Raw genomic sequence first — 22,619 nt, forward strand, 5'->3', positions numbered from 1 at the left:
ATCGCAGCGTCGTGCAATATTTCTTCATTTGCATAATGTCCTGGAATGCATAATGTCATGAAATAAATGATTTTAAATTCATAAATATTCAAATTAAAAGTACAACTGTTTACTTGACGAAATTGTTGTTGGACTTTATACTGTATTGTATATATACTGGTATGAATTTATGTAACCTTTTATAGTAAAATTACATGACATATAAATTAAGCACTTGTGTACTTTAAATATGTAATAATATAAAAATATCGAGAATACTATGAAATATTTTCTTATATCATTTTTGTATTTACTTGCGTTAGACTTTAATCAATCCATTATATATAATCATTCAGAATATGTACGTATATGGTTATGTACGTCTATTTTTTTACGAAAAAGAATATCTTTTTTATAGCTTTTTTTAAACTTCAATGCAAAATAAATTAAAATAGAACAATGTTGTACATTTTATGTAATGTTCATCGTATGTCAACTAATCATAAAGTTTTAACTAGAGCTAAAGTATTATGTTCTAACCTTTTATTGTTTGCGCGTTGCAAATCAGGTAAAATAATTAAAAATAGACCAATTGTTTCTTACATCGCGATATAATCGTTTAATTATTCTATTTTAACTTTAGATAATAGCATGGTTGTTAGTATTGGTGAAGTTTCAAAAGTGGTGAAGGTACCACGAAACCCTGAATATGTGCCTAGAAAGTATTGTAAGTCAAATAATTATATTACTTCTTTTGTTCTTGAAGAAAACTAATGTAACAATAACTTCCATGGAAATAGTGTTAAATACATCTACTCAAAATGAGGACGCATCAACGTTGAGACATTTAAAATGGATGCTCCAAAAGGATATTTTGTCTCAAGATATCTTTTTAATTGGAGGACCAGGAACTAGACGAAGAAAATTAGCTCTTGCTTTCCTTGAGTTTACAGACCGTGAAGTAGAATTTATAGCACTTTCAAGAGACACAACAGAAGCAGATTTAAAACAACGCAGAGAAATAAAAAGTGGTACTGCCTATTATCATGATCAAAGTGCTGTAAGGGCTGCAACAAATGGAAGGATTCTCATTATTGAAGGTGTTGAGAAAGCTGAAAGAAATGTACTTCCTATTTTGAATAATTTATTAGAAAATCGTGAGATGCATTTGGAGGATGGAAGATTTCTTATTCCTGCAGCACGTTATGATAAGTTATTGAAGGTATTGATATATTGTGCATTGATTTCACATTATTAATTATATGATTTAGTAAGAATATTTACATAATTCATGATTTACTTTTTCAGACATACAGTCAAGAAGAATTAGATAGTTGGAGACTTGTTAGAGTTAATGAAGATTTTAGAGTTATTGCATTGGGCATGCCAGCACCAAGATATCCTGGCCATCCGCTTGATCCACCTCTCAGATCTAGATTTCAAGCTAGACATATCTCATCTCCAAGTTTTGAAGTGAGTATATTAACAGTATATAATAACAAAATTAAATATCAATAGAACTTTGTATTTTGAGATTAAACTACAGTATAATAATTCATCATCTCATTAAAAAAACACAATATTGCATGATGCAGCATATAGTATATGGAATTTTTGCATTAGTTCATTTATTCAAACAGTTCATTGAAAATGATCATTGTTTGTTTTTTTGCCTATATACATCTATCTGCATATAGTACTTGCTTAGAGAGAGATAGATAGAGATAGAGAGAGAGAGAGAGAGAGAGAGAGAGAGAGATTTGCAAGTTCGTGAGTTATAAGTTTCATGTGACAACGCGCAGTAATTACTGGCGCGTCACGAAGGAGATCGTGGCGCGTGTAATTTGCTAAAGTTTTACGTGATTTATATTGCGTTGTATCGTTCGGTATGGGGTGCGGAGGTTGTACAAACCCCTCCAGTCGGCCATCCCTTCCGGAGCCGGTTTCCTTCCTATATAAACTGTTCGTAGCTGCGCTGGTCACAGTCATCGCAGTTTGGATCGCGTGTCGCGAGAATAGTGAAACCTTGTTTGTCCTCTTGTTCAAAGGGGAGTCAATACGTCGGAATTTAGTCGAATCAGAAATTCAACATACGGTGTTACTGAATATACGAAGAATTACCAAGAACTAACGTTTATATATATGAGAAACGCTCAGAGAAAATTATAACGATAACGACAAATTAAAAAAATATTTGTAAAAAAAGAATCATTACATAGTTTGATAAATTTTTTGAAATTCTCAATGTATTTCTTTTTTCGTACATTATTGTTGATTTGACAAGTTAATAAGTAAGTCAATAACCGATAGTTGAATAATGCCAACGATATGGCCATCATCAGAAAGACCAATATCCGTTCGTACTGTCTGGGTGGACGGTATTCGACATGCGATCTTATCACCCGATGATCCATTGATCCATTCCAAATCACGTCGACGTACCCGCGTATCGAGAAATAAAGGTTACCCGACGGAGTATCAACAGTTGGAATCGAGGCTGGATCGGCTGAATAATTGTTTCACAAACTTGCAAATGATAGTTAGCAACGATCTTTCAGAAGCCAGAGAAACGTCCCAGATGTACCGTAAACTATCCGCACCTTCTTGTTCCAGAATATCGACTAGTACCTCTGATACTAGCGTTTTAGAATCCCTTTTAAACGACAATAAAAAGATGAGAAAGGAGTATCACTGCCACAAAGCGATGAAAAAAGATTCAGATTTCCTTGCTGGCAAAGAGATTTTTAAGAATAATGTTTGTGAAAGAGGAACATCAGAATCAGAGCCAGATTTTAAATTGAACATAACAGAATGTAGACAGGCAGAGGGAATGTCCGACAACTTTTGGAATCCATTATTCGAAAGAGTTCTTCAATGGTTGGATTTATCTGGAAGAACACAATGCTCCAAGCACGATTTCGAAGGTCGCTTTGCGGAAAGATCGTCAGACGAGGAGGAACAGAAATTGAGTGCTACCAAGGGAAGATTCCCTCGTTTGAAACGTGACTATTTCGAGGAGAGGGAACGAATGGCAATGAGAAGCTGCAAATTACACAAAGAGCAGAATTCAGAACGCTTTAAGAGGGAAGAAAGTAAAATAATGGAAAATCGATTGCCGAAGATAAAGAATACGAGGGAACAGTTTCAAGAATCGAGCGGAACGTTAACCGGTGCAAAGATGTTTTCAAAGTCTGAAGAAGAATCAAAAACTGAAATTAAAGAAAAAGCGTCGTCGAATATATGGCGACCTCCTAGCCGGCTGAAATTGCACGTAGTGATACCGAGTCTCGCTTATGAAGAGAATCGCGCGTCCTCTCAAGAATCGTTACTAGACGACTAAAAACATTTAATCAATCACATTACGCACGTATTAGCTGACATCTAATTTCTCACGTACATGTTATAATGTCTTTTAAATTAATTTTCGCTGCAAGTCTATTTCTAACAAGAAATTTTTATAAATCTATATAGATTAATCAGTTGTTAGAATGCTCATCCTAAACGATCCGAAATTTCTAGTGTTTCTAGTGATAGAAATCAATCAAAGATCCCAACAAATTTAATACTTGCATCATCTAAAGGTAATTATTCATCATACGTACATACTTATTTATTGTACATTCATTTATTTCATATTTATTATAAATACTATATCTCATCTTTGTTGTAAATATTATAAGTGCTTACCGTGTTTTTTAATTTTCTTATAAAGAACTGCATCACTTTCGTTTGTTCAATTATAATACATTATTTTATCGTGGTGGCCGCACGCGGTATACGATAATTAATCTCCGAATGTTAACCAGTATATACGCGTTAGCTCGGTTAATCACGGAAATACGCATTTGCCATTTACGCATACCTTCATATTCATTCATAGCCAGCTACCACGCCTGTTTCATCCTTGCTCACGAGCTCCTACTAAAATTCAATACGTCCAAATAAATTCAGTTTTATCGAGAGTCAATTCGACATCCATTATCCTGCGCGTGAAAGAGCAGCTGGAAATGGTGCCGGTGCGAGACGTCGCGACCGAAGAACCTTACACGCTTTCAGCGTCATTTGTATCGTTTGCAAATTTGACAAAGTAAATAACATATTCGTGGCAAGGGTCGCTTAAAAAGTCAAATGTAATCAAGGGGTATTTAACTACTTTCGAACGTTTCTCTCCAAGTCGAAACGACAGAGTTTCCATTAGTACCTTCTAAAATTTCGCGTCACGCACTGCTCGGTTTTACACGTAAAGGTTTTCGTTTGTAAAACATACGCAACCTAGTATTGAAAGTAGATTCACTTGGTGCGTACCTAGCTCTGTAAGTAGCTCTGTTATTTCAGGCATTGGGAGCAAAAGTTATTATTGGCATCGAGTTATGTTCTTTCCGAATACGATAGACTGTATTAATCATACAGTAATGATCGCGTAATTGCGACACGTTCATAAGGATCGAATGTCTTACATAGCTGGGATAGAGAGCTATTATCGTGTAATAGTACCAATTTGATTCGTGAACTTAAGGTGCATTGAACTTCGATGATTCATTGGAAGCAATAAATCATCGAAGCGTGTTTGTAGTTTCGAATAAAGACATTGATGTTATGAATTTTAAAAAGTCTCCGGAGGTTCGTCACTCGTATCAGAGACTTGTATCATTATTCACGAAGAGCGAGCAGTGTCGATCTTATCTCGAAATACAACTTTTGTAAGGAAAGTTTGCAGTTACTCAACGCTGCAGCAGTTACTCCTAAATTGCATTCGTTTCGCGAGTTATTGGGAGTGACATCAAACGCCAAGCCATAATGTGATTCAACATGCGATCGTCATCCGTTCGTGTCATTAATAAAAACTTTCAGCTTTGGAAGAGACAATACGAACGTTTGTAATGAACGCATGTTCCGCAACCATTTGTTTGAAAAATATTCAACTTTGCCATCTCGTAAGAAAGTAATCAAGCTTCCTCTATATTTATAAACACCGTGGAAACGATTCTGTCTGACTGTGTGGATTATTTCTATTTAATCTCAACAATATTAAGGTCATTATCGTTGTTAAAATTTCGTGGCTCCATTTTGTTAAAATTTTCATGTACTGATAACTAATAAGTAATAATTGTCTGCAATAAGGCAGCCATTTTACATCAAAAAAGAACTTTTTATATATAATATTTATAATATTAAAAAGAACGTTTCTATGATATTTGCTGGATAAATTTAATTGATAAATATACATGAAATTTGTTAAGTATGTTGAATACGAGTACGAATGTTTGAATATACAGTTCGTTTGTTCTTAACCAAAATAGGAATATCGGAGAGATTCAATTTAAGTTGGATGAATATCAGCGGAATCTTACTTCTTTCTTTTCCTTTGGGATCTATTCCGAGGGTTGTTGAAGGGATCGTATTTTCCCGGAAACCGTGATAATCGCGCCGATAGCACCGAGAATGTAGCTCAATTGAAACTTTTCGATAGATATCTGTAAGCTATCCAGAGGGTTCCGTGCCGAGTGGTAGTTATTATCGTACTTATCGTGGCGCGCGGTGGAAAGCTCTCTTGGGTGCTAATCACTCGTGTGGACTGTTTCAAACAAATTGTGGTGTAACATTCCGTACGCGGAGTTGTTCACAATTATGCGGGATATGCGGCTCTCGGGCAAACGGAAATCATGCGGATACCTCGCGGAAGTAACGTAACCGTAACTCCGAGGTATCACGAAGGAGCGCGAATTATTAACTTCTGCTCGTTTGAAAATTAAAGTCATCGTAGACACTACGCTTCAACGCACTCGGCGTCGAAGTTCAAACAAAAGTTTCATCGGCTGAAACGCTTCGTTGAGCAAACTTGTCATTGACCATTTTTTTTTTTTTTTTTGATTTTTTGATTTATTTTAGGAGCAATTGAGCACGTTGAAAAATTTAATTACGCACGGCGACACTGCGAGATTGAAGCAGCTGTTATCATGCTCGCATGCTTTCGTCACGCAAGAAGCTGTGTCCCTAGGTCTTCCGGATTTTCCGCTGGACAATTTGACATCCGTCGTTACTATAATGGTAAATTCTCTTCATTCTAAATTCTTTTCTTCCATTTAGAAATTTTGTTCTACTCTACTTGTCTGTAATCGTAGGATAAGTGTCCATACCTGTCGGTGTACGATATATTTTATAGATGTTATCCGTATAAACTGTTTCTGGCGAAAGAGGGCCAATCGGCCGTCGAGAGTATCCTCGAAACTTTTAATATACCGCAACCGACGACGAACGATGTTATAATTTCAAACGTAGGCAGGAAAAACGAAAGAGAAAATTTCGTGGATGTCAGTGTAAAGCATCCTACTGGAGAAGTAGGGTTAAACGTAAGTAGACCTCTTGAGAAGGAAACAGAATTGATGAAATTTGGAAATCGTATTTCACGCGTGTATATTTTACTGACAGGTTTCTTGCGGCACCAAAGGGTTAAACAAAAGATCACGAGATAACAAATACGTAGAAACGAATTATCAGAGTAATTTATTGGCGAATTTGTTGGAGTCACACCTTGTTTCCGACATTTGTCTGATCGGTCCGAAAGGATGCGGGAAATCGATTACTGTACAAACGTTAGCCAATTTACTGGGATACGAAGTCGAACCGGTAGTGTTGTATCAGGCAAGTCTCTCCGAATTAATTCTCAGTGAACGTAAAATTACTTCTGTCGATTGAAGCAACAGTTCATTTGAAACATTTTGGCGTTACTTTCTCAGGACATGACGTCTAGAGACTTGATACAACAGCGCACAACATTGTCCAATGGCGATACGGTTTGGAAAAATTCACCGCTGGTTGACGCAGCCTTGCATGGAAAATTGGCTATATTGGATGGAATTAATAGAATCGATCCCAGCACTCTGGCCATTTTACACAGGTGCATTTTGTTTTTAGGCATTCTGATTCCGACTTCAAAATCGAGTCGAACGAGCGACGCTCTTTTATCGGTTTTGTTCGGTTTTAGATTGGTTCACGATCGAGAGTTACAGTTGCACGATGGCAAAAGACTCGTCAGGGCGGACCGTTACGACGAGATAAAGGAGAAGCACAGTAAATCCGACGCGGAACTGCAAGAATCGGGTGTGTTGCGCATTCACCCATCGTTTCGAATTATAGCCTTAGCTGAATCACCGGTCCTCAACACGTCGTCGAGGCAGTGGTTGAATTCAGAGTTGCTCAGCTTGTTCCTTTTCCACGAAATGAGGCCGCTCACCAAATCGGAGGAGCTTCATATCGTTCGATCGAAGGTGTCTACTCTTCATTATCATACGTTCCTTTTTAATATCAGACAGAGACGTCTCTGTGCATACTAAGCGATGTTTCATCTTGTTCAAGTACGGGGAGCCTTCCGCGGCGTTATTAAACATTCTGGAATTGGCGCACGTGCTGCGATCCTCCAGCGATCCAACTTTACAATCCTTGGCCAGCTTCCTCAGTACGAGACAGCTTCTGAGGATAGCAGAGAGGATGCACAGGTTTCAAACTGACGATGCTTACGACGCGGTGCAGCGCGCCTGTCTGGCTCGTTTTTTGCCAACGATAGCGAAACAAGCGTTGAACGATTGTTGCAATAACGTGAACGTCGTTCCGACGAGAAGCACGCCGAACGTGAGCGTCAAGTGTCAAATTAATGGAAACACCGTGCAAATTGGCGACACGGTTGTCGAACGATACAACACGACAGCATTGACGAAAGTACCTGACGTTTTGTTTTACGACGTGCCGCAGCACGTTGCATTGCTGGAGAATCTGTTGCAAGACTTCAGTTTGGGACAGAATCTGTTGCTAGTTGGGAATCAGGGTGTCGGCAAAAATAAAATTATCGATCGATTGTTGCAACTTTTAAATAGGCCGCGTGAATATATACAGCTACACAGGGACACCACTGTTCAAACTTTGACTCTTCAACCAATGGTTAGGGATGGAAAAGTGGTGTACGAAGACTCGCCGCTTGTGCAGGCTGTTAAATTGGGACACGTGCTTGTCGTTGATGAGGCGGACAAAGCTCCAACCCATGTCACCTGTATTTTAAAGGTATGTACATACGTGCAAACTAAGTTACATAAGTGCGTGTTAGCGTGGAAACTAGCGGCTCACTTAAAGAGGCCTGTGAAACTAATAAGTCCGCTTCTCGATTTGAAGTTGATTTGATCTAAATGAATGAAATATTTCTAAACTTTAATGCTTTGAAGACTAAGAAATGAGAAATTTTTCACCGTTTCCGCATTTAAATATTCATCTTCGAACAATGGAACTTTGCTCAGTGAGAATGTAGAAGCTTAATGCCATAAATCTTCTGCGAGGCTCAAGATTAATATTTAATGCTCACTTTCATGGTCTTTCTGGTTTCAGACTTTAGTCGAATCTGGTGAAATGATATTGTCGGATGGAAGACGTATAGTATCCTCCTTAAATTCCGGTGAAAGAAATTCCAATAAAATATTGCTTCATCCAGATTTCAGGATGATAGTGTTAGCAAACAGGCCCGGTTTTCCATTCTTAGGAAATGATTTCTTCGGTGCATTGGGCGATTTATTCAGTACACATATAGTCGATAATCCGAGCGTTGAAAATGAAATTCAACTTTTGAAACAATACGGCCCGAACGTAGATGAAAAAGTGATATTTAAACTGGTGAAAGCTTTTGGCAAATTACGAAGCATGGCCGATCAAGGATTGGTTTCGTATCCATATTCTACTCGCGAAGTTGTCAACATTGTAAAGCATTTAGAGGTAAGTCTTTATAGCTCAATGTTTTACTTCATCTTTAGTGTTTCATTTATTAATGAATTCTTTTCATTTACCTTTTCAGAAATTTCCTCAGGAACCGTTAGCTAATGTGGTGCGGAACGTGTTCGACTTTGATCGATATAGCGAAGAAACTTTTAACACTTTAGTATCTGTATTACACGATCATGGGATCCCCATTGGGACAGGTCCTACCAATATCGCGTTAGCGAAAGAGTAAGATATTTAACAGAAAATATTCCGTTAAAATAATTTTTACCTAGGCAGAAGTAATCACTTTGATATGTATTTTTGTTCTTTTGAATACGTATTTAATTGTAATAAAATATGGGAAGAATACAATGTTTAATATCTCTTTTCCTTCTCCTTTGCAGAATGTCTTTACCGGAAAGCAAAATCAGTGCTATCTGGAATTTTTCCAGTAAGCAAGACGTGCTGCGCGTGCAAGAAAAGTATATTAAATTAAAATCACCGATAAGTTTAGAACAAAAGATTTTGCCTCTAGATCGCGTTGAGGCTAGATCAACTTTATTTACCGAATTACAAAGTTATTGGACCGTGCCAATTAGTGACACTGCCGTAGTCGCCGGACTGTCAGTTAACCTTGGAACAAAGGGCGATGGAACGGACGATGTGATTAATGTTCTTGTTACGAATCCATTAAAGATATTTAGTATAATTCAAGAATCAGATAGGATTCAAGAAACTGCGTTACATGGATTGATAAACTCTACAGGAGGTAATAGACTTCGATTCACAATGGTGACTGATAGCAATCAAAATGTTTTAGTGTACGAAGAAACAGTAAGTAATTTCTATATCAAATAAATTTTCTTATTAGTAGTATATTGTATATTTCTTTTCAGAATAATGTTCTGTTAGTAGTGAATTTAAACGATGGATCCGTTCAAAAGGTAGAAATACTATCTTTCTTCGATGTAGCATCGAGTAAAATATCAAATGCTTTGAGAAATATAAGTTTTCATCGAAGAATGATGCCTGATTTGTTAAAGTCTCACAATCAAATCGTTTTCTACGTGTATAATTCTAACAAGATAGAAGTAATCGACTTAAACCGCATGTGTTTTTACACGATGAATTTGCCATTCGAAATACAGTCAATTTTACTTCCATCAGAGAAAAAATGGTTGATTCAAGCTAGCAATAAAAACAAATATATTCTCAAGAAATCTACAGATTCGTCACCGTGTCCAAATGTTTTGCAACAAGTGGAAGAATCTAGCAAAAATAGTTCCGAAACTGATTTATTCCTTGGTTGCACTGGTAGCAACTTGAGCAGTAATGCACTCAGTGCTGCATTGAAACAGAAAATAGATTCTCCAAATAGATTGCTAGTATCTGACAACATTTATGCCAGTATTGCTGTTGGATTTCCTGATTTAGATAGTTTCAACGAACTTCATTGTTGGCCGAGACCAAAACAGATTAGAAGCTCTATACCACCTGTTTTTATGAACAACGGACAAGTTATTAGATTGGTTACATCTCGTGAAGTTCCTGATGATGTTACTCCAAACATTGAGACAAATTTAGGAATCATTGGTTATTTAGAAATTGTTGATATCGTAAATCAGAAGCTACGATACATACCTGTACCAAAGTATGTGATTATTCTAGTACAAAGATAATTTTTATCTTGTACAAAGATACTTTGTCGTATTTTCTAAATGCATTATTTATATTTTTAGATCACCTAACGTGCCGCAAATAACTCAATTCTTGTATCCAAGCAAGAATCATTTGTATGTTTCGCCTAAGTCAAATCATGATCTTGTAACGGTAGATGCGAGTGGTTGCGTCCGTCTTTGGGAGACGTCATTAGCGAATATTGCAAAATCACTTGGAGTTTGGCGAAGAATGTTAGGAAACGATAACGAAAACTTGCAAATGACTAAAGAAAGGTATTCCGGATTAGACGTTAGTGGTCCTAAACATGGGAGAATCGATGACAAGAATGAACCGCATGTTGGAGGTAATACATGGGCAGGAGGAACCGGAGGTACGTATGATGTACTACAAAAAATTGTGATACGATGTAAGATGCGAATTAGAAACGAAGGATACAATGAAAATTTCAGGGAGAGATACAGCAGGTCTAGGTGGGAAGGGTGGACCTTATCGCTTGGATGCTGGTCACACGGTGCATCAACTTAGCGATGAAGAGAAGAACGCGATACCGGAATACATAAAGAAGGCAGCGAGAGAAATGGGTCTTAAAGCGTTTCAGCAGCGATTAAGAGAAATTAATATGAGTGAATATGATCATAAATTGTACTCGCAGTTTAGTGACGCTGTTCAAAAGCAGGTTAAAGCGCTAAGAACTATAATAGGTTAGTATATTTCCTCACTGCGATAATTAATATAAATGTTTATTTTAATATAAATCTTTATTTTAAATCTTCAATAAATCTGGAAAAGCTGCAATTGCTTTTTGTAGATAGCCTGCAGGCAAAAAGTAAAGAACGTCAGTGGTGCAGGCACCAAACTTCCGGAGAATTGGACGATACGAAATTAATCGAAGGATTAACAGGGGAAAGAACGATTTATCGAAGAAGAGCAGAGAAAGAGCCCGAGCTCGGCGCTCCACCGACAAAACCGAAGCGTTTAAAATTAGTGGTGGACGTTTCTGGTAGCATGTACAGGTTTAATGGCTATGATGGACGTCTTGATCGAGAAATGGAAGCTTGTGTCATGGTAATGGAGGCGTTTAGTGGCTACGAAGGGAAATTTCAATACGATATCGTTGGTCATTCAGGGGATGACTATGATATAGTTTTCGTAAAGCACACTCAACCACCGGTGAATAACAAGCGCAGATTAGAAGTAATACAGGTAATAGCAGTTGAGAAATTGTTCCGATTAAACGTGAGATTAAAATATTACAAACGAAATAATTTTTTTCAGAGGATGTATGCACACTCGCAATTTTGCTTGTCTGGTGATAATACTTTAGAAGCAACTCGACATACGATCGCGAGCCTAGCGAAAGAGGACGCCGATGAGTGTATCGTTATTGTACTTTCGGATGCCAATTTTGAACGCTATGGTATTCGCCCTGAGAAATTTGCAAAAATTCTCACATCAAATCCAGATGTTAATGCATTTGCTATATTTATCGGATCCTTAGGTGATCAAGCTTTTTAGTAAGTGTATAATGTTTGATATTAATAGAATGTTTGAATACTTTGTCAAGAATGAAGATAAAAATGTATATTCTTTATTTTAAGTTTAACCAAGAATATAACTGCGGGACGTGCGTTTGTCTGCATGGATCTCAAGGATATACCTCGAATTTTACAACAAATATTTGCTGCTTCTTTGTTAAGTACTACAAGGGCAAGTTAATGCTGGTGTAAAATATTTATTGGTGTATTATCACTGGTGTAAAATATTTTGTACCATTTTATAAATATTTATAAGGATAAATGGCCAAGAAACGCATTCTATATATTTACGGTGTTGTTATTATTAAATTATATATACTTTTGCGATGGAATTTGTTCTATCAAAATATCAAAGCAATTTATTTTCACATTAAAATTAGCGTTACTAAGTTAGTTCTATTACCTTTCTTGTCATAATTATTTAAAAATATTGGAAAATAGTCACTAATTTAAATGACGATAATACGTTTCTAAATGTTGGTATCATTGCATCTTCCAAATTTGAACATCTAGTGATAGTAGAACTACGACTCTTATCTGAATAATTGAAAGTAATTCAAAAACATTCTATACATTCTATAAATACCACCACTAATGTAAAACAATTTATCTAATATAATCAATTATGTATATATTGTACAACTAATACTTTAAAAATAATGGAAGAATACCTTTACACAAAGAACAGGACATCTTACCAAGAGTAGTTGTCGAAACGATCTACAAAGAAACTAATCCCAAACATGGGCTTTACTTCCCATAACAGTTACACTGTATACTTCGATGAAGGACGTACGTGTTTCCGCGTGTTGAAGTTGTCTCACGTGTTCCCATCACGAAGAATTACATATGTATGTAGTGGCGTATGGTAAAGTTCAGTGTTCGCGCATCGCTACAGGTGAGGACACGGATGCGCGACGGTGAGGGTTGACGAGGGATCGAGGGTGACGGAGCGAGCCGAAGTTAGCCGAGCTTGCTCGAAGCGAATCGAGAGTGTCGAGTGGTGTGGGGCGTACGTTTGTCAGTCGCACGCCGGTCGTTGAATGGAGCGGGTGTGGAGACGCGTACAAAGTGCCGGGCGTCGCGGTGCTGCAGCTCGCTGTGGCTGTCCTGTACAGCCTTGTCAGCTGCACGTGGACCAACGCGCGAAACGAGGAGGCGCCCGGAAATCTCGCGGTGGGCCGCAGACGATCGTGTGCAATTGTCAAGTGCAGCCATGCCCGGTACATCCGGTACTGATTAGGGTTCGTCGTACCCGGCCCGCGGTTGCCAACTGTGATTGTCCACCGGAATCGCAACCGTGTCCGCATGTACCGCGCACATCGGCTGTACGACGTGTACGAAGGTAAATAAACACAGACAGGTCGTTGCCTGTTTCGCCATATTCCTCTTTAAACCTGTCGTTCCCTTTCTCTTTATCGCTCTCTGTTGTTCTTCGGCATGTACGCGTTCGTACATGTTGCGAACCATTGTAAATCAAAGGGGTGGAAGGCACGAAGGTCAGAGTAACCGTGTGTTGATCGCATTTGCGAAGCCGTAAGTGAAGTTTGTTGCGGCGCGAATGTAGTTTAACTTGGTATCCTTCTACGGGTTGAGGGTACATTCAGTTAACACTGTCTCCTTTGGGTCATTTGCAATTCAGTTGTGTTACTTTATTGATTGAAAGTTTCCTAAATTTCGCGAAAATACGAAAGTAAAAGCTTTATTAATTTTTATTAGTGTATATATATATATTAATTTTGAATATAACATCGAAATCTATTGTAACGGAAAGTGGGAGGGGTTTGACTAGTCGATTAGTCAAATCAGCATCACGTGATTATTACGTCGTGATAAATGTAAAGTTATCGACTGATCGAATGGATGTTTCGAGGGAGAAATAAATCGAATCTCGTATTATAGGTTCATATTCTACAGGTAGGTTGCCGGTGAAATACATAACAGCTTTGATCTCATATTTATTTATTTATCTTGAAATAGGATTTTGTAGAATTTCGTATTAGAGAGCAGTTTTCTCTTGTGACAGATGTGTAATTCTTCTAAAGAGTGAAATAATTTTGGTACGTATCGATAATTAATGTGTAATTAATATTTACGTAAAATGTCTGAAAAATGGAGTACGTATTTATTTGTTTATTGCAAACTGAAATGAATCAATTATTAAGATGTATTTTATATATATTATTTTATATATATTAAGATATATTAAGATAATATTTTATTTCATAAACCAAACAATATATTCATATATGTTCAAATTTATAGGTTATTTATTGTTAATCTGTGCATTGTCATAACCTATACAATGTTTCGTAATATGATTTTGGGAAGATGTCAACAATGTTGACAAATATACTTGATTAATTACTTAAATATAAATTTCCACTATACTGGTTATACTACATATGGAAATAATTACTTTCATCTTACATACTCTGAAGCGAAAAATCGATGAGTAAAAGAGTGTTTTTCCTTCAACGAGAAAGTGAAGTGCATTAATGTTTTGATATTTTCTATGCTTTTATCAATGCTACATACGATCGAGAATGGTACATTTCTGTGTTAAATAATATTCTTCGAATTTTAGTATTGTACTTCTACGTTAACAAACTTAAAACCTCGAGTTTGGCGAATGTAATTTTGCACAATTTTCAAAGTTTTATTAAAATTAATAGAGTTTCCTAATTGGTTTTCAAGAAAAAGGTCCAGATCAATTTAATTTCTGGTTCACGAGAAATTCTTCTTTAATAACAGACACCTGATACTAATTTACCAATATATAGTTTATAAATTCTTTGCAAATCTTTTGTAAACAAAATAAGAATTCGATTCTTTCGTAAATAAAATAAGGATTCGATTTTATTTGCAATTTAATTTTTTCGTACGTTGTTCCGAGTAATTTAAATTTTTAATTATTTTGCTTTATTTCGACTTGATTATTTTCTTTTGACGAATTGATGACATAGTACAAGTCATAAATGTAAATTGGGTAGATACAACATCGTTTGAACATACTGCATAGTACATAGTTTGCAACATTGCCACAGGTATGTAATTGAGCAAGTTGTAATGAGGTAGGGGAGTCGTAAGATTCATCAGCATCGTGCAAATTACTTTATGTTGAATCAATAACCATTATTCAATTAACAGCAGTTCAGTCGTGAATGAACAGAGATAGTTTCATTTTATTTTTATTTGTTTATGTTCTCACGGAAAAAGATGTATCAAATACAAAAAAAGTAAAAAAAAAAGTACGAAGGCTAAATTCGAAAAGAAGCGAATGACACTTGGCCAGATCTATAATCGATATCGTCAGGATCTGACAGAACCGCGATTACAGAGAAAGCCAATAACATTTGGTAGAATTTATCCAGGCTAGTATGAGTTAGAAACGAGTGGACATGACAGAACGCGTTCAAGCCCAACAGGATTCGACCGAGTGTAATATACTTTGGTTCAATACGATTCGAACGTTGTAAATGTAGCTCGGTGATCGCTGGAATTCAGTCAAAGTCGACTAACAAAAGTCAGAATCTGTTAAATTCGAAGAGACTTGGATGCTGATGGCATAGGTCGCTGGTAGATGGATACGCGTATGGTTCAGTTATGGACGTTTGAATGGGTCTCGTAAATTATCAATATATAGGTCACGGTGTCAACGACATTCACCCCTGTTCTACAGAGGTGAAACTTGATTCTGATCGTAAATATGTAACTGTAACTAAGTTTCTGTAGAAGTACGTACGACTGGGTAGATTGTGAATAGGTTTTGATATTAATAAAATTATTTTTCACGTTCATAGACGCGACGTATTTCTTTTTCTCGTTTGAGGTCAGAGCTTTCGTAAAGCTCTATCTTTTGATATTCAGACAGCACTGTGCACAGAGGCATATTTCTGGTTGAAGTTGTACGTACCTTTTTTTTTTACTCCGTTCTGGCCGTGTACCAGAATATTACCGATATCAAGATTTACTGGCCTTAAAGGTGGCACGCTGTTCCCTGATATTACAGCCTTGTCGTTTCACACAGTCGCGAGAATCCACAAGTTTTGCTACATGTAATTATTTATTCCACCGAGTCGTGATCATCTCCCTTTCAAAAATCCCCTCTAGTCAGGCAACCAAAAAGTCTAAGTACTCTAAAGAAAAATGCAAAAGATAAAAGTACAACCTTGGCTCTTTCGTATCGTAAAAGGAAACTTGATCTTTGCACGTCCTGTACATTCTGCATATTTTACCGCTTTAAAAACGTCCGCCCCTTTGAACGTGGAATATTCTCAGACCATTCGATAACACCATTCGTTGCACGTTGCAGATGCGACTGTCCAGAACGGCCTTGCCGACATTCAGCAGGAAGCGGTGGTACGCGGCATCGAGTGCTGGTCCAACCCTCTTCACCCACATTTTCTCAAGCGAGCCAGTCGAACCAGCAGCAACAGCAACAGCAGCAGCCGTGCGAGTGCGCCGAAAGAATAAACTGCACCCATACAGGCGGCGGCGAGTGCGAGTGCGGCGAGGAAGCAAAGCCGTGCTCGCACACGGTCAGGCAACGCCGGTCGCGTCGCACGTGCGACTGCAGTGGAAGTGGCTCGCAACCGTGCAGCCATAAGCCACAGCACGAAGGACGGATTAAGCGTGTTAAGTGCCGCGTTAGGCGAGCCGGTTGCGCCATGGCCAGGTGCACCGCGGAACTCGCGATGTTACACCTGCACTGGGGCCTCGCCACCGAATGTGCGCCATGCAGACCGCGCGCACTCACGCGACGGCTCTGCAGGAGGCAGCAAAGCGACAATGAACTCTACAGGAGCAACAGCTTCAAGTTTGAGCGATTCGAGAGGAGCAAGGACGAGTGCGCGACCCCGTTGCGGAAACAGGTGAGTTCGCTGCACCATTTGCTTACCAATTTCTCTTGAATTTCTTTCGTTTATTCGAATTATCATTGTCGTCGCCTCTGTGACGCCAGTGATATTCGAACTTTGTTCCAATTGGCTCGTACTCGACAGAAATTGGGTCAGTTTTGTTACTCGAGCGAAGAGTATTTTTTTATTTCGTGACACACTGTGATAACGAAATTTTGTATCAATGAATTTTTTTTAATATCGGAGTTGTTACGTTGCGCCCTTTGTGACATTCGAAGTTTCTTTCAATTCTATTTAACGTTTGGTTTTACAGAAATTGAGTCAGTTTGGTCACGAGCTAAGAATATCTTATTTGTGACACATACATAATTGTGTAGTAACGAAATTATGTATTAATGAATTTCTTTAATACTATATTTAAAATTATATCTTTAAAATACTGTCTTTAAAATTATATTATTTCTTTTCCGACGTGAGTGATATTTGAAGTTTCAATTGGCTCGTACTTAGAGAAATTGGGTCAATTTTGTCACGAGCAATGACACACTTGCGTAATAACGAAATTTGCTTGAAAAGCAACGTTTTCACATAGTTTAGCAATAACTTTCAGATGTTTTTCATTACGATTATTAAAATTATGTTATTGACAAAATTTATACAATAGAAATATGATTACGTATGTCTATAATTATAATCGTTTCTTTTATTATATATTTACGTAGACACGTATTAGCTCTATGAATTTTCACTTGTTGTTGCATGAATTATCCATTGGTTGGTGGGATATGAAGTTCAAATGACCCACGTTGGCATTTTTAGAATGATGACACGATTAGATACTTCGAATATTAATTTTTGCCGAATTAATTTAGCTTCCTTGATAATAGAATCACAGATTCTACTATGATTTAACTATGAGTTAACTAGATAACAGAAATCAAAGTTCCACTTTACTGAGATATTACATCGAGGAAAAGACGCAAATTTTGTGCTTCCTCCGGCATATAACGAAATTGTTATTGCTTTTAAACGATCACTTTAGTTCGAAGTATTTTTTGAAACGAGAGAGTGACGCTTAATTTACGCTAATTATTCGCGTGCTTCATTCTTCTACACGGTAATGTTTCCTTGCATTTATAATCACCGTAATAGCACGGGTTTTTCACATTTTGCAAATATTATACAGTTAAAGCTGTTCGAACAATGTCGTTTTAAATATGTACAATGAACAATCATCGTTATTCGTGAAATGCAAGCAGCTCGTAGTATCGCAACACATACGCTCGTATATATTTTTACGCGTATCGAGCTTTTAACTCTGTATTAATTAAATCGTTGAAACAACCACGCTTTGATCAACAAATTCTATAATACACGAATACTTTATTTCGGAGCTTCGATATTCAATGAATATACGAATGAATTTGTGCGTGTTTCAAGTTATCGCGTTCAATTATCACTGAAATTTAACGATCCAAGTTACAAGTATCGCGTCGAAGCTGAAACGATACCTGAGAGATCGGTCTGAAATTCCTGTTGACCGGAGTAATTTTGTCAAATGAAGACCGAAATTCACGGGCACACTTGCGAGAGAGCTCTGTAGAAGGCAGTAGAGCGACAGTCACTTCTACTTTCGACACAGCTTTAAGTTTGAGAGTTTTAAGGGCGACAGGGCTTGCTATGATATTCCACTTATTACGCAAACGAGTATATGCTTCACTGCCAGTGGTAGAACATTATGTTTTTGTTCCTGAACTTTGGTCACATTAGCAAGAAAAAGGGAACGAGGGAAATTCATTGGGCTATACACGAGCGTCGGGTCAAAAGTTTCCCGATATTTTTGTAAGAATTTTAAAGGAACAAATTTTATCGTCGATATTGAATTTTTTAAATAGTACTATATATTTAATAGTACTGTAGTATAACTCTAGTTTAGATATACTATATATATATTTAATATATATACTATATATATACTATAATACTGTAGTATAACTGTAGTATAACTCTCCAAGTGGGTAATAATCGGAAGAAAATTGCTTTCGACGAACAATTTAAATAGGAAATTAAATAGAATTAAATCTCGAGTAGAAAATTCTCCAAGTAGAAAATTTCACTCTCCAGGCGATGGAAGAAAATTGCTTCTGAAGTGAATGTTGATCAAATCGAGAGTTGTCGATCTCGCTCGTTCCCGAAATCAGGCTCATCGCCTGTCGATGAAAATTCCTCGTCAGCTGTTCGAAAACCACCGGCCGGATACAAAAGTATCCCAGAGAGCATTAAAGAAACTATTTTGCTTTTATTGTGGAGAATGTGTCTCCAGGCGAGGACGATGAAGATTGCACCTGCGACGGTACATACCTATATATCGGTATAAGACGCTTCTAGGGATTCCATCTCTGAAAAGAGAATTTAAATTGAAGCAAGATGGAGTTACACCAAGTTCGTGAATACGAAACAGTCGAAGCATGTCGCTTTTATGATATTCAGCCAGCGGGATGGCGAGTGGGAGGGGGTTTCTTAAATGGATTTCACGGCGCGGTGATACCACGTCGCCGAAATTTCCTGCAAGCGATGGATGCAGGTTACACGGTTACGTGGGCGGAAAACTTTTGCAACGTCACACTCGATATTGAATAACGAACAACATCGAACGCTTGCAACGCAGCTTTTTCCTTGGTGTGAAATATTTTCAAATGTTTTTCTTTCTTTTTTTTTTATCAAGCGCTTTTTATCAAATGTTTCTCCTTTATCAAGCGTTTCAACAACGGTACGATTGTTTGCCCGCGACTGCCTCGTTACGTTAAGAAACAACGATTTTAAAGTGAAAATTATTCTCGCCGTACTTGGCATTTATTCGTGTATATGCTCTACTTACAATCGGCAGACTTCGTACGTACGTATGATTCGCGTGATGTGGCAATTGCTTGTTAGACGTCGGTTTATGTTTACCGCGCAACTACTGCAGTAGTGTAATCGAATATAGTCAGACAGTTACCAGCGCTTAAACACACGAGGATCTAAACGAGGGAATTTTGAACGAAGATCGTGTGTAAACGGTTTCTCCAACCGTTTGAAAACTTCGACCCTCGTCCGAGAAAACAATTTACAATTTTCGTGCGTGTTGTTTGTCCTTTTGAAAGAGTGTAAATCGGATCGATCGCGCAAGGTGAATTTCGTTCGGAATATGCATTGCAAAGTGCAAACGAAACGCACGTATCTCGACGTTAAAGAAAAATTAAAACGCTGTTTCTCACTGATGAAGGTATCCAGGTTTGAAAAATTGCTTAACAGCTATGGAATATAGAGTACGGTGACACGATTGGCGTTCGCGATAGAGCGTAGAATGGGAAAAAGAGTGACAGGACGGATTATACGGTTATTGGAGAATCTTCTTTTTTTTTTCTCCCCCTTCTCTCCCACTTGGCGTGTATTATATGTACCTCGTTTTTCATTGTTTTCTGCGGTTCGATTGTGTGTTTGGCTCGCACACTGCTATTATTAAAGTCAATATTATCTTATTGGGTTAAGGATGCTCTCTGTTACGGATTTTAATTTAAATATTTTAATCGCGTGAGAAATTTCCAAGCTATTCGTCGCGCAATTCGTGGAGGAATTTAGAAACGTGAAAGTATCACTGTGTGATACGCGCGAAATAAAAAAGATCCGCGTTTGAATTAATGGAGTGCTTATCTCGCAGAGCAAAGAGAAAACGCGTCCTTCTTTGCCGAGCATTTGCGTTTAACTGGCAATCCTCCGTCTATATGCACTACATATATATATATATATATATATATATATATATATATATATATGTATCGTTGAAGCTTTTCAACCAATTTCAGTTTACCAGTTGGAAGCCGTTTGCGCGTGTTAATACACTTACAATAGAATTTTTATTCCTTGTGGATAACTACTTGAATATGAAGCACGTTTAACGAGAGGATGCGGTCTCCACTCACGCCGCTAATTATCCGTGTACCCTTTATTTCTGGGTGCTAAAGTGCTCTTTTTGAATACCGAAGGCGAAAGCCAAGATTCTAAAACGAACCATTCAGCTGCGGTAATGCCTCGGAGGGGGGGGATTCTGTTTGAAAATCGAGGATTTTCATCTGTTGTCTTTATGTGAAACATGTTTAAGTTTCTAAACCTTTGAAATTCGAAATTGTTCAAATTTAAAGTTTCTCGTGGTTATAATATAATATATAACGTAGTTGAGGGATCAGGCAAGTTTGAAATTTTCAAAAAATCGATTTTTCTTTTTTGTTTTGTTTTAAACAGTAGTTTGAATACAAAAGGCTTATTTTGGGGTATAATAATAAATCCGCTGATACAGATTAATTGAATTTGTATCACTGTTTGCAATTTTAAGCAGCATTATTAAGTGTAAATTGTGCGATTCAAATATTACTTTTGGCGAATCGAATATTAGGGGACTTGGATTCAATTTAGTTGTGAATTGTAAGAACTGTGAGCCGCGATATATAAGTAGAAAAAGTAAGCAAAGGATACGTATGAAAAATGACGTTCTGAAATTTTTAAACGCGTTTCTCTTGAAACTAGGTTTTTAGAAACGGTGTGCAAGATATCTCGGAATCTAAACCAACCGATTACTGTGAAACTTGGTGCGTATCTTTAGCGTAACATTTACTAGGGATTGACGATCGAACATTTTTTAATTTTTAACAATTTCGAAAAATATAAACAAAAAAACGTAGAAATTTTTGGCGTAAATTCGACACATTAAAAACAGATAGCTGCTATTTTCATAATTTTCACAGAAATGAAAATCTTGGATCGTCAATCCCTAGAGAATATTGTTCACTTTTGAATTTTTTTTACCTTTTTGTTGCAACCAATCCTGTTTTGCTGGAATCATGCACACCGATAGGCAATGTAAAAAAAAAAATTGTGTAAAAGAATGCCGTTAAAAAGTTAAATAAGAGCCCTCTTTTTTTCTCTTTTAATGTTGCTTTTTATAGTTCATAGTGTGTTAAAATAAACCGCAAAAGCTCGTGTCAATCAAACATGTACTTTTGTTTTTACTAGCCCTCCAAAGTATTCGTAATTAGGGAATTCTAATCCCTTAGAAGAAAACGTGACAAACAACACAACCCTTCGAAATTTCTCTTGAATGAGTGAAAGAATACAGTACGTTATTATCTCGCGAGAAAATTTATCCGACGAGATATCGAAAGTGATTATAATTCGTCACTTGTATATAAATTCAACACCGATTACCTAAAGGTTTCGTTGTCGGTTTTAACTGGCACGAGAAATTCTATTAACGAGTGAGCCTCGAACCGCTTTCGTGGACCGAAACGTTTCATCGTATCGTTCTGGTAGAAACTCGGCATCACGAGCGAGCGAGTCTTTTCAGCTTTATCATCATAGCGGAGGCACGCCGCGTGAAAAGAAACGAATAAAGCCAAAGGAATTGATTACAGCAGATTGTGATCAGCCCGTTTGCTCGTTTAGAAAACTTCATTATTCCTGGTACAGCAGGTACGGATAGGAAATACGAGCCACGGTCGAGAGGCTGTCTCCTTTATGCGCGTCGTGTATTCGTGCTACATCGCTGCAACACAGTTCAAATTTATTACCATGCAGATGATCCGAATAATACCTAGAGCTTTGTTACAATTATCACACACCTCTTGTTCTCCCGTAAAAGAGAAATTAATTATAGAAATTTAACACGATCGGTATCTTTCGTGGAAATTTTTTATTCCCCCCCCCCCCCCGGCAATTGAAACGAAAATTTTTCTCCAACGCTAGAAGCTAATTTAGACAGTAATTAATTACAAATATTGTAACAATCGATTGT

The 22,619-nt window shown here is 37.4% G+C and overlaps 2 protein-coding genes across 2 annotated transcripts in view; both read left to right on the forward strand.

The window, feature by feature from the left end:
* The first annotated feature begins 339 nt into the window (after positions 1-339).
* LOC122531595 (von Willebrand factor A domain-containing protein 8) lies at positions 340-12,565 on the forward strand. The gene is made up of 19 exons (XM_043659647.1): positions 340-547; positions 623-706; positions 780-1,201; positions 1,288-1,452; positions 5,869-6,027; positions 6,102-6,329; positions 6,409-6,621; positions 6,717-6,877; positions 6,965-7,247; positions 7,336-8,034; positions 8,353-8,733; positions 8,813-8,964; positions 9,123-9,552; positions 9,615-10,369; positions 10,458-10,768; positions 10,848-11,099; positions 11,207-11,601; positions 11,674-11,912; positions 11,997-12,565. Exons 1-19 carry the CDS (start codon positions 439-441, stop codon positions 12,112-12,114), a joined length of 5,556 nt encoding a protein of 1,851 aa, XP_043515582.1. The 5' UTR covers positions 340-438; the 3' UTR covers positions 12,115-12,565.
* A 76-nt stretch (positions 12,566-12,641) lies between these two features.
* LOC122531604 overlaps positions 12,642-22,619 on the forward strand; it is a 326,339-nt gene continuing 316,361 nt past the window's right edge. The window contains exons 1-2 of the mRNA XM_043659652.1: positions 12,642-13,278; positions 16,249-16,807. Coding sequence (XP_043515587.1) covers positions 12,977-13,278; positions 16,249-16,807 — 861 coding nt within the window. The 5' untranslated portion in view covers positions 12,642-12,976. The remainder of the gene's footprint in view (positions 13,279-16,248; positions 16,808-22,619) is intronic.

The sequence above is a fragment of the Frieseomelitta varia genome, unplaced genomic scaffold, assembly GCF_011392965.1.
Source record: "Frieseomelitta varia isolate USP_RPSP 00005682 unplaced genomic scaffold, Fvar_1.2 scaffold_137, whole genome shotgun sequence".
Classification (NCBI taxonomy): domain Eukaryota; kingdom Metazoa; phylum Arthropoda; class Insecta; order Hymenoptera; family Apidae; genus Frieseomelitta; species Frieseomelitta varia.

What these genes read in the sequence shown, in the direction of transcription:
- LOC122531595 (XM_043659647.1), top strand. Translation starts at nt 439, where the DNA reads ATGTTGTACATTTTATGTAATGTTCATCGTATGTCAACTAATCATAAA. An exon ending in CATCCGTCGTTACTATAATG is followed by an intron (nt 6,028 to 6,101) that starts GTAAATTCTCTT and finishes CTGTAATCGTAG; the next exon opens with GATAAGTGTCCATACCTGTC. An exon ending in ACTCTGGCCATTTTACACAG is followed by an intron (nt 6,878 to 6,964) that starts GTGCATTTTGTT and finishes GTTCGGTTTTAG; the next exon opens with ATTGGTTCACGATCGAGAGT.